This window comes from Narcine bancroftii, chromosome 3 (assembly GCF_036971445.1).
Source record: "Narcine bancroftii isolate sNarBan1 chromosome 3, sNarBan1.hap1, whole genome shotgun sequence".
NCBI lineage: Eukaryota > Metazoa > Chordata > Chondrichthyes > Torpediniformes > Narcinidae > Narcine > Narcine bancroftii.
Window position 1 is genome coordinate 236,839,320 of NC_091471.1, and position 12,210 is coordinate 236,851,529.

At 47.3% G+C, this 12,210-nt stretch overlaps 1 protein-coding gene across 12 annotated transcripts in view; it reads left to right on the forward strand.

Annotated features, from left to right (window-relative positions):
• The window catches only part of LOC138758349 (adhesion G protein-coupled receptor E3-like), a 47,866-nt gene that overhangs the window by 26,962 nt on the left and 8,694 nt on the right, over positions 1 to 12,210 (forward strand). For 3 of the 12 annotated variants that reach the window (XM_069927146.1, XM_069927143.1, XM_069927148.1), the window contains 8 exons: positions 767 to 874; positions 2,971 to 3,167; positions 4,911 to 5,078; positions 5,815 to 6,024; positions 7,229 to 7,458; positions 7,811 to 7,877; positions 9,685 to 9,776; positions 11,295 to 11,463. In XM_069927146.1, the coding sequence (XP_069783247.1) occupies positions 767 to 874; positions 2,971 to 3,167; positions 4,911 to 5,078; positions 5,815 to 6,024; positions 7,229 to 7,458; positions 7,811 to 7,877; positions 9,685 to 9,776; positions 11,295 to 11,463 (1,241 nt within the window). The remainder of the gene's footprint in view (positions 1 to 766; positions 875 to 2,970; positions 3,168 to 4,910; positions 5,079 to 5,814; positions 6,025 to 7,228; positions 7,459 to 7,810; positions 7,878 to 9,684; positions 9,777 to 11,294; positions 11,464 to 12,210) is intronic. The other 9 variants (XM_069927154.1, XM_069927152.1, XM_069927155.1 and 6 more) reach the window with 7 other exon arrangements.

The window sequence follows — 12,210 nt, forward strand, 5'->3', positions numbered from 1 at the left end:
GAGGGTGGACATTGGTGGGACTAGTGACAGGGCTGAGACTGAGGGTGGACGTTGGTGGGACCTGTAATGGGGCTGAGACTGAGGGTGGATTTTGGTGGGACCAGTCACGGGGCTGAGACTGAGGGTGGACGGTGGTGGGACCAGTCACGGGGTTGAGACTGAGGCTGGATGCTGCTGGGACCAGTGACGGGGCTGAGACTGAGCTTGGACGTTGTTGGGATCAGTGATGAGGGTGGGACTGAGGGTGGAGCTGCTGGGACCAGTGACAGGTCTGACACTGAGGGTGGACGTTGGTGGAACCAGTCATGGGGCTGAGACTGAGGGTGGACATTGGTGGGACCAATCACGGGGCTGAGACTGAAGGTGGATGTTGGTGGGACCAGTGATGGGGCTGACATTGAGGGTGGACATTGGTGGGACCAGTGATGGGTCTGACACTGAGGGTGGACGCTGGTAGGACCAGTGATGGGACTGAGACTGAGGGTGGACGATGGTGGGACCAATGACAGGGCTGAGACTGAGGGTGGACGATGGTGGGACCAATGACGGGGCTGAGACTGAGGATGGACGCTGATGGGACCAGTGACGTTGCTGAGACTGAGGGTGGATGTTGGTGGGACCTATGATGGGGTTGAGACTGAGGCTAGATGCTGGTGGGACCAGTGATGGGGCTGAGACTGAGGGTGGACGCTGGTGGGACCAGTGACAGGGCTGTGACTGAGGGTGGGTGAGATGATTCTCTTCTGATCATTGGTTTCACTCTTAGATCTGCAGGTCATTCGTGTGAACAGCACCCCCCCAGCTGATGGTGTAAGGTTGCATGCCAATGGTAACGCCCTTGACGTTTTCTGGAGAGCTGCCACAAATACCTCTGGTAACATCATTATACCATCATGGACATTCTCCTCCTCCTCTCCACAGGTCACTGACCCAACATACCCAAGAGCCCATTCTTCCCCTGCTGACTCTGTGCTATTCAAGTAGGCAGAGATCGTAGGGGTCACTCCATGTGGGAGCATTCAGCCCACATCTATTCGAAATCTTCCCTATCCATGGGCAGGTCTGAATATCTTTTACATGCTGTAATTGTAGCCATCTCTGCCTCTTCCATATACCCACCACTCTCTGAGTGAAAACTGTCCCTCAGATCCTTTCCAAATATCTCTCCTCTAATCTCAATCCTCTGCCCTCTAGTTTTGGTCTCCTATGCCCTGAGAAATAGACTGTGATATTCATCTTATCCATGCCCCTCACTGCTTTATCATCCTCTATAAGATTCCCCCTTCACTTCTGAACCTCACAATCCCAGCTGGTCCAGTCTCTCCTTGTAACTCAGGCTCTCTGGTCCTGTTCACAACCAGGTGAACTTTCTGTACCTTTTCCAACTTAATCACTTCCTATACTGGATTATCAAAACTGTGCCCAATAGTCCGTGTGGTCTCACCAATATCTGATACAGTTGTAATATGACATCCTTGCTCCAGTACTCATTTCCCTGACTGATGAAAGCAAGTATGCTAAGTGCCCTGTGTCACATCTTTCAGGAACTATGCACCTGTATCTAGATGGCTCTCTGTTCTACAATACTTTCCAGGACCCAAGTATTCATTGCCCTGCTTTAATTTACCTAAATGAAACATCTCATTAAATTCCATCTACCATTCCTTAGTCCACTACCCCAGTTCACATAGATCCTGCGGTAATCTCAGAGAACCTTCTTCAATGTGCACCATACCATCAAAATTGGTGTCATCCACAAACTGACTAACTATGACAAACAACCGTGCTTGCAGCACCCACTGAGTAACAACCGTCCTCTATCACCCCCTTCTCTCCTACCATCAGGTCACTTCAGTATCCAATTGGCCAGCGAACTCTGGATCCCATGTGATCTGACCATCTGGACCAGCCTACCTTGTCAAAGCTCTTGCAAAAATCCATGTAGAAAACATCTACTCCCCTCCCCTCATCAAATCTTTTCAAGAAGTCTATTTAGTGAGATATGATTTCCTCTTCAATTGTCTTTGTGAATACTCAGAGTTCCCTTCAGTAACTTTCCCATCACCCATGTTAGGTCACCGCCTGGTGGTTCCATGGTTAAACTTTGTAGCCCTTCCTAAAAAAATGGCACAATGTCAACTCCCTGCAGAATTTCAGCACTAGAATGACCCTCATTCCTTCCCTCTCTTCCCACAATGTCCAAGGAACAATTAGTCAGGCCCCAGGGATTTCTTCAGTTTATGTTTACTGTCACATTGAACCCAGCACAGTGATAAAGGTGTTTCTGTGAGCAGTCTAACAGGTCAGTTCTAACATTCATACAGTAGATCAGCACAATGTACAAAAAAGATCAGTTAGCACCAAGCAAGGGCTGCATGAGAGCACAGTATTGGGGTTCATCCAGGAGCCTGATGGCTGTCGAGAAAAAATGGTGTTGATGAGAGTTTTCAAAACTCTGAGCTTTCTTCCCTAGGTGCAGTGTCCAGGCTATGAAGGTTTCTTCATCCACCCCATTCCACTTTAATAATGCCAACATGTCCTCATTGCAATCACAGAGTAGGGTCATCACTCCTACGTCATTGCTGTCATTTGTTGCCCATCCCTCATTGCCCCTTGAGAAGTGTTGGGGAGGGGAAGGGAGATGGTTTGAGCAGCCTCTCTGAACCACCACAGCCAGGATGGAGTTGATGAAAGACAGGCAACACATTTTCTTGGCAAGATGGCATGTAACTTGGAGGGGACCTGCAGGTGGTGTCGTGCTCCTCCCAGAGTTGTGGGTTTGAGATACACTGATGCACTCTAGTGAGCTGTCCTCCCGACAGAGTTCTCTGTCCGGTGCTCAACTGGTAAGAGTAGGGTTGACTGTTTGGGTCCAAGTGGGTTGTTATCAAATTCTTGTCAGCAGAGGATGCATTTCTTGGCTTTGCTTCATCTCCAATTAACTTCCCGATCGGTCTTTCCTCCTACAAGCAGGTTTTGCTGTCTTTGCTTTCGTGGTGTACCACAGTCTGAATTCTGTCCTGCAAGGAGCACTCTACCAAAACCAAGAAAATGGTCATCTCTATAAAGACGTTCGACTCCACTCAAAAGTGATTTCAGCCACTCTGGAATTCTCAACCAACACCAGCTTTTCCGTGGATGTAAACTTTGTCTTAAAACATGAAGAGGTTTGTGCAATTATTGTGATTAGCTCAGTGCAGAAATAAAAATGGTATGGGTCTCATACAAGAGTTGGGAACAGCGACTGAAAGTTTGGGGACAGTGATCGAAGGTTTGGGCAGGCATGTATGCCTTAAGGCACTAAAATGAAAGCAGGATCATTGGATTGAGTAATAAATGGCTGAGGAGACGGGATGGAGGAAATCAAGATGGATTCCCACTGCAAGGCACCCAGCAGAGCAGGTTGCTGGGAAGCCCACAGCTGAATGTACCCATCCAGGCGTTCCACAGCACCTTTACATGGTATGTGTCCATGATGGGTGTCAGGGGAAGGGTTAAGAACAGGAAAGGGATGTTAATCAGTGGCAAAGGAGGGTATTACTAGGCAAGCAACTGACCGCACAGATAATAGCACTCCTAAGTCAGAAGAGTATGATTTCAACCCATCCAACGAATCAGAGAAGCTGGAGGGACACAGCAGGTCATGCAGAGTCCATGGAGAGAAATTGGTCAGTTAACATTTATGATCAGGATCTTTGTTCATCTCTCACCCAGTTAATTAAGTGCATTAGGGTTAGGGTTACAATTACACAGTTCTCCCTCTCAGAGGGTCAGCAGCCAGGGTCATGACATTGCAGCCATTTCTTGTTCCAATGGGTTTGGTAATGTAACCTCCCCTCAGATGGACCAAGGTTGCTCCGGTGCCTTGCCCATTGTTGGCCCATTCATTGAGATGCCAAAGCTAGATTTTGGTAGAACATTTTAAAAATTCCAAAGATGGTAGTTTTTACACTCACCACAGTGTCATATTGTGGTGTGCAGGAATCTGGGGTGGGTTGCAGCTTGTAACCTTCAGGTGAAAGTCAAGAGTGATGCTCACAGACTAGCCTAAGTCCATGGCTTTTGGAAGGAACAGCTCACAGATTGATGGTGCATGGTGAAGTAACTGGCAGTCTGCTCTTCAAACCGTCATTTTCACAATGAGTCAATGTCGACCCAAAATGTGGACAGTTCTTTCCCCACCACCACCCCGGATACTGCTCAACCCACTCCTGCAGCGGACACCATTAACGTAGACTTCTGCTAGCACACTCCTGTTTTCCTATTCTTCCCCATCCCTGACTCCTTTCCTCCAACTCTCCACCCCCTTCCCTCTCCATTCACAGAGCCAGCCCCCCTCCCTCCCTTATTCACCTAATACCTTCTGCCTGTGGCCCTCCCCTCACCATTTTGTTCAGGTGCCTGCCTACATTTTGCTCACACCTTAAAGAAGGGCTCAAGCCAGAAACGTTTTGGCTCTGTATCTTTATCTTTGCTCCATAAAGGACACTTTTTGACCTGTTGAGTTTCCCCAGCATCATATTTTTTACTTCAGACATTCATGTTTTACTCCTCCAGCAGTTTGTGCTTTGGTCCAGATTCATAACATAATAGAAGCAGGAGTCGGCTATTTGCCCCATTGAGCCTGCTCAGCCATTCAATGAGATTACAGCTGATCTGATGATGGGCTCATCTCCACCCACCTGCCTTTTCCTCATATCCCTTAATGCTCCCACTATCTATCCAACCTTATCTTAAATATATTTACTGAGGTTGCCACTACTGCTTCAATGGGCAGCAAATTCCACATATCCACCACCCTCTGGGAAAAGCAGTTCCTCCTCATCTCCATCCCAGGATTGCAGTCTACCATCTCTGGTTGTTGTGTCCAAGGTTGGCTGAGAACTAACTGTGCCCCTTGTGTTCTGCAGGTTGTATCAGCCACTGGGAGATTATCTTGTGTGTACTGGAGCCACACTGGAGCTGCAGGTCACTGGTCCACCAGAGGGTGCCAACTGGTGCGTTCCAATGCCAGCCACACCATATGCCAATGCCAACACTTCTCCAGCTTTGCCATCTTGACAGTGTTCAGCAAGAAGGTGAGTGCTTCTTCCTTCCTGCACTTCACTTGCTTATCTTGCAGAGCTCTCACAATATCCATAAGGACAACAACGAGGAAGGACAAATCAGGTTCTGATTGAGGGATAGTGTGGCCACTGGAGGACTTGCAAGCGGAGGGTGTGAGAGTGGGGATAAACCCCGACTCAACACTTCCGACATTGCCAGAGTGCCTCTGTCTATACCCCGCTCAAACCCAACAGAGACCATGTGGATAGGTAACCAGCAGGGATGAAGAGCCTGCAGGGGACATGCAATGCAGCCTCTGTGGGGTGTGGTGGGTGTGAGGGTGAACTGATTTACTTTGCACAATGAGAGGTTCAATCTGAGGGAGGTGTCTGTGCAGCACGAGACAATAAACTGTTCAACATTTGTAGTGTTATTGAATTGGAAGAAGGAACGAGGGGATGAAGGAGAGGGTGATGGAGTGGGAGGTTGACGGGTGGGTGAAGAGGGATTGATTGGTGGGGTGGGCAATGGAGTGACAGGATTGGGGGGTGGTTGAGGGGCGAATGAATGGGAGTGAGGGTGCTGGGGTGGAGGGTCAGGCTGATGGGTAATGGGGCAATAAGGAGCGGGTGATGGGGAAATGTGGAAGAGGGTGAGGGGATAGGGATGAGGGGTCAGAAGCACCCCTCTGTTCATGCATCGCCCATTGTATTGATTCTGGATGATTTGTGAATGGTTGTCCAAGCTCACCCACAGATGATTGTTCAGCAGCTGCAAGGAGCTTCATACGGCCCTCTCTCCATCATCACCCTCATCGGCATCCCTGTCTCACTGACCTGCCTGCTCCTCGCTCTCGGTACTTTCATCTGTTGCCCGCAGGCTCACAACTCGCTCAGTGCCCTCCACACTCAGCTGTGCTTCAGCCTATTCCTTGCCCAGCTCCTCTTCATCCTGGGGATCCACCAAACTGGACAGCGGGTAAGGAGGGGTCCATGGGGATAGCGTGGATGCTCAGAGTGATGCAGGGGGTGTTCTGCTGGTTGTGGGGGGGGGGGGGGTGTTGTGGGGTGTGTTTATTGGGGCTCCGACTTCCAATTCTCAGTGTCTTGGTCCAGTTTGGTTTTGAGTGAGCTGGTCAAACCCAGCAACAATTTCTCAGACTCACTACCCTTGAAGAAATGTCTCCATATCTTTTTTTAACTTGACACCTTTATATCCAGAAGTTGTGCCCTCTTGTCCTGGATTCCCCTCCTACCATGGAAAACATCCTTGCCACATCTACTCTGTCTAGGCCTTTCAGCATTGAAAATGTCTCCATTGAGGTCCGCCTCATCCTTCTGTATTCAATCCATGAATAAGTGTTATATATTTAGTTTTTTTTCCACTGCAGAGCTCATGTGGAGACATGGGAACATGCAAACTCCAAATAGACAGTGCTCGAGGTGGGAAATGAACCCAGCTGAACTCTGTCAACAACTCCTGAGCAAAGTTAAAACACAGAACAGGAGAGCAGAGTACAAGCCCTTTGACCCATAGTGTTGTGCTGACCCCTGTAAATCTACTCAGCAACAATTTTGGGAGGAGAGATCACAAGATAGAGGAGCAGGAGGTCCATCGGCCCATCAAATCTGCTCTGCCATTCTCATCATGAGCAGATCCATCCTCCCACTCTGCCCCACCCCCCAGCTTTCTCCCTGTAACCCTCAATGCCCTGACTAATCAAATACCTGACCATCTCTGCCTTAAATATACCCAGAGACCTCACTTCCAGCCACCTGTGGCAACAAATTCACGACCCTCTGGCTAAAAAAAAAAAAATTTCCACATTTGTTTTAAATTGACACCCTTTTATCCTAAAGTTGTGCCCTCTTGTCTGAGACTCACTGACCATGGGGAACATCCTTGCCACATCAATACCTCATTGAGGTCCCCCCTCATCCTTCTGTACTTCAAGTTCAGTCCAAGAGCTGACTGTACGTTTAAACAAGAGGCCAACAATGATAGTGACGGATTGGAAGTTTCAAGATTATTGTTCATTGAAGGGATTTGAATAATGACATTAACAATGCAGAGGAAAGGTTCAGCCTCATCCTAACCGAGTGGTGGGATTGAACCAAGGGGCTAAATGGTCTGCTCTGTTCTCCCTTCCTGATGACCATTTCCTGGCTTGTTTGCTTTGCAGGTGGTGTGTGGGCTTGTGGCAGGGTGCCTCCACTACCTGTTTCTGGTCACATTCGCCTGGATGAGTCTGGAGTCAATGCAGCTTTACATCATGGTCAGAAACCTGAAGGAAATGAGAGTGTCCAAGTCTGGTCAGGGGAAGTTCGCCTATACTCTGGGATATGGGGCCCCTGCCCTGATTGTGGTCATCTCTGCGTTGATATACCCTGATGGATATGGATCAGAGCAAAAGTAAGGATTTTCTCCCAGCCTTTTTTCTTTGGCTCTGACATTAGTTCAACGTTGCGTGTTCCACAGTGGACCAGGAATATAGGCTCGAGCCAGTTCCCTCAAGTGTCAAAGTTCCAACTTCAGAAGCCTAGCTACACTGCTCTCATTTCCAGGAGCCATTCTGGTGATAAGTATGAAGTAGTGTGGGTCCAAGAGATGGAGGCCCACAAAGATCCATGCCGACTCCAGCTTGCAGTGTGGAGAATAGACAACTATGACCCGAAAGAAATCCCCACCTCCTGCTTGCTGTTTAGTCAATAGTAATCGCTGAATTCTAACAACTTTCCTCAAGTTGTTTCTCTTTGGATTTTAGCTGCTGGTTACAAGTGGAGAATGGTTTTGTCTGGAGCTTCCTGGGACCCATTTACTTGATCATTTTGGTAATGATTTTTTACATACTTCCTGACAATAGTGGTGCTAAGATCACATCATGAAAAGATCACTGAGGAAAACAAACTCAAGTCCTGTCTTTAGAAATGTGAACAAAGATCTATGATGACACTCCCAGGGATGGAGAGAACACTGCCCTTTGAATGAGAAGTGAAGTTAACAGATGTAAAGGGTCCCAAGAAATGGTAACGAAGAGAGTCTGTCCCTCAACTAGATTCAGGCAGCATGGAGACCAGTACTTCAGCCCCCTGCACCATTACATCACAGACACAGTCACTGCAGCACTTCAGCCCTCATTTTACCTGTCAAGTACCAATGTGGACCCTGATCTGCTCTCTACTCTCCACTTTTAGAATGTCCTGCAACTCTTCTACAACTTGCTTGACCCAGGAACCAGGAAGCCAACAAACCATCTTGGGTTCACCTCAGTAATGAATCCAATCAACACTTGCTCTCCTCTCTTGGGCAGCAGAGACCCCTCTTCCACCCCCAACAGAATCAAAATTTATTCATGAAATTCATTATTTGTCAGCATTACAGTACAAACATTTCTATAAACCACATTTCAAAATAGTTAAAATAATGCAAACAAAAAGTCAAAGTAAGGCAGTGTCTATAGTTCATTGTCCATTCAAGAAGCAGGGAAGAAGCTGTCCTTGTGTCGCTGGGTGCTCGTCGTCAGGCTCCTGCACCTCCTTCCCAATGGCAGCAGTGAAGAGGCCACATCCTGGGTGGTGGGAGTCCTTGAGGATAGATGTTGCTTTCTTAAGACATCACCTCCTGTTGATGTCCTCAAAGGAGTGAAGACTGATGCTGAGTTAACAGCCCTCTGGAGATTTTTTTTCCCCATTGGCACCTCCAATCCAGGCAGCGACGCAGCCAGTTAGAATGCTCTCCATGGTACACCAGTAGTGCCATGATCTTGGATGAGCTTGGACCCTTAGATAGGCCTTCACCCACATTGAGATTTCCCTGACTATCTGCTGCTTCCCTTCCTCTGGCTGGTGGACACCCATTCATTAGTCTCCAAGGTGATCACTTCAAAACACGTGCTCATCTTGGATGATGCTTAGGCACCCAGCACTCAGGCTGGCAAATCCAGAAGCACGTCCCACTGATGTAGTCACCAGATCACAAGTAGCATCTTGGAGCAGGGAACACAAGGATATGGGTAAGGGGATCCCACTCAAAATACATTGTTAAATTTACATTTTATTGACAGGATAGAAGCCAATTCCAGCCATTTAAACCTGTGACAGCCAATTACGCATGATTAACTGACAACCCTCAGGAAAACCCCACACTGACACAGGGAGAACGTACAAATTCCTAGACAGCCCCAAGTTTGCACCCAGGTCAATGGCTCCCATCAGAGGCAAGACCAAGGAGGTTGGCTGAGCTGATCCTGCAGATGAAGGATGAGAGACTGAGAACATAGATTTGATCCTCATTCTAGTGCAGAGGGATGGTGAGATGATCTGACTGGATCAAGTGTGTGGAGATAGCACCACCCACAGTCAGTATCACCTCAGTCAGTGGGGAAAGCCTTCCCCCACCCAGTCAGTGTCACCTCAGTCTGCGGGGAGAGCCCCCCCCCCACTCACAGTCAGTGTCACCTCAGTCTGCAAGGACAGCTTCCCACCACCCACAGTCAGTGTCATCTCGGTTTGCGGGGAGAGCCAACCCCACCCACAGTCAGTGTCACCACTCCCAAACATGCCCATTCCCAATCCTAATTCAGCTAAAGTGGATTCTCTTCCCTCATCACAAGAACTAACCCGTGACATAATCCAACAGGTCAACACCTTCCTGTTCACCAGGTCTCTCTACATGTTGAACGAAGAGCTCTCGAAACGTGACATGAAAGTGTCGAAGATTAAAAACACCAAGTAAGCGTTGTATTGCCAAACCTGCAAACAGAACAGTCCAGCACTGAAACAGTCACATCGGCTCAATGTGCCAATCATGACACCAAATTAAACTGCCTGCATGTGGTCCCCAATTCTCCATTCACTGTGTATTCATATGCCATTCTAAATGCCTTTTAAACATTGCTGCTGTATCTGCTTCTACCAAGGCACCCACTACTCTGTGTAGAAAACTTGTCCCGTATATCTCCCTCAAACTATACCTCTAACCATAAGCTTTGCCTCATCTTTGAGAGAAGACCATCTACCCTATCATTTCAGTTGCCCCTCTTTCTCTGAAATCAACCCAAGTTTGTCCCAACTCTCCTTATTACTAACACTCTCAACAACATTCTGGTGAACCCCTTCTGCACCCTCCACATCCTTCCTGTAATCGGAAACCAGAACTTCAAAGAAAACTCCAAATGTGGTTTTGCTGCAAATTTGTACAAACTCACACTCATTGCCCAGAATGATGGAGGCAAGAATATCGTATGCCTTCCTTTATCATCTTATCCACCTGTGTCACTCTGGACCTGCACCCTAAAACCTCACTGTACATCCATGTTCCTGAGTCCTGCCATAAACTATATATGTTCCCCTCACATTTCATCTCCCAAAGTGCAACACCTCACCCTTGTCTGGATTAATCCATTTGCCAATCCTCTACCAGTATCTGTAACTGATTTATGTTTCATAGCTCTCTATCCAGTCAACAGCTCCACCAACCTTTGTGTCATCTGCACACTTACTGATCAACCTGCTTACATTTTCATATACTGTACTGTCAGGTCAACAGGGTCAGTTCCCTCCCACACCCCATGGCTGGGAGAACAGGGTCAATCTCAGCTTACAGACCTCCCCCACTGACAGGGGAACACAGAGTCAGCCTCAGCTTACAGACCTTCCCACTTCGGGACAGTTGAGAACCTCTTGTCCAGTGTATGAGCACACTTCACACTAATCTCACTATCCCTCTTGGTGACTTCCATTTTGTACCTCACCCACTTCAGGCATTATTCCTTCCTTTGTCCTTGAGTGGCCCTATCCTTTCACTAGACATCCTCTGATATTAATGTACAAAATATCTTGGGATTTTCCTTAATCCTAATCGCCAAGAACATTTCATGACCCATTTTGAGTTTTTTTTTTAAACACTGTCTGAATTATTTTCTGCTTTATATTCTTTAAGGACCCTGCCTGATTACAGCTTCCTAAACTTTACATATGCTTTCAGTTGATAACATTAACTATTGATAACATCTCTCATCATTCAAGGTTCCCAGAAAGCAGAGAGAAACTATAACATTACTGGCAGCTATTAATGTTACAAGAGTAACAGACTGTGTGTTACAAGCTGATAATAATGGAACAATACTAGAATATGCTCCAGACTCAAACACTTTGCTACAGATACAAGCCAGGTCTCCAGACCAAGTTTAGGATTAACCATGCACATTTCATTGCTGCACAGCTGCCAATAGCCTTTCTTCGTTGCAGGATGCTGATGTTGAAAGCCATTGCCCAGGTGTTCATACTTGGATGTACCTGGATCTTTGGCTTGTTCCACTTTCAGGAGGAAACAGTGGTGATGGCCTATTTGTTCACCATTGTCAACAGTTTCCAAGGAACCTTCATCTTCATCATCCTGTGCATCCTGAATCCCAAGGCATGTGGTACTGTAGTTGATATTTTTAATATTTACAATGAAATGGAACAATTCACATTATCAACAGGGAAGCATTTGACTATTCCGGTCTGAAACAACACAAGATCATAAGAAATAGGAGCAGGAGTTGGCCATTCAGCCCATTGAGCCTGCTCTACCATTCAATGTAATCATGGCTGATCTGATGATTGGCTCATCTCCACTTACAAGCCTTTCCCCAAATCTCTCAACTCCCCTACTACATAAAATTCTACAAACATTGTCTTAAATATATTTATTGAGGTTGCTTCCACTGCTTCAATGGGCAGCGAATTCCAGATTCCCCACCATCTGGGAAAAAACAGTTCCTCCTCATCTCCATCCTAAATCTGCTACCCTGAATTTTGAAGCTACGTCCCCTAGTTCTGGTCTCCCCCACCAATGTGCCTTTCATAATTTTATGTTTCTGTAAGATCCCTTCTAAATCTTAGCAAGTAGTCCCAGAAGTCTCAATCTCTCCTCATAGGCCAACCCCCTCATCTCTGGAATCAACCTGGTGAACCTCCTCTGCACCCAGTCCATCCTTCCTCCGGTAAGGAGACCAGAACTGCACGTAGTTCTCCAGATGTGGCCTCACCAGGACTCTGTACAGTTGTAGTAGAACCTCCCTCCCCTAAACTCAATCCCTCCAGCAATGGAGGCCAACATTCCATTTGCCTTCTTGATACCTGCTACACCTGCAAACCAACCTTTTGCAATTCATGCACA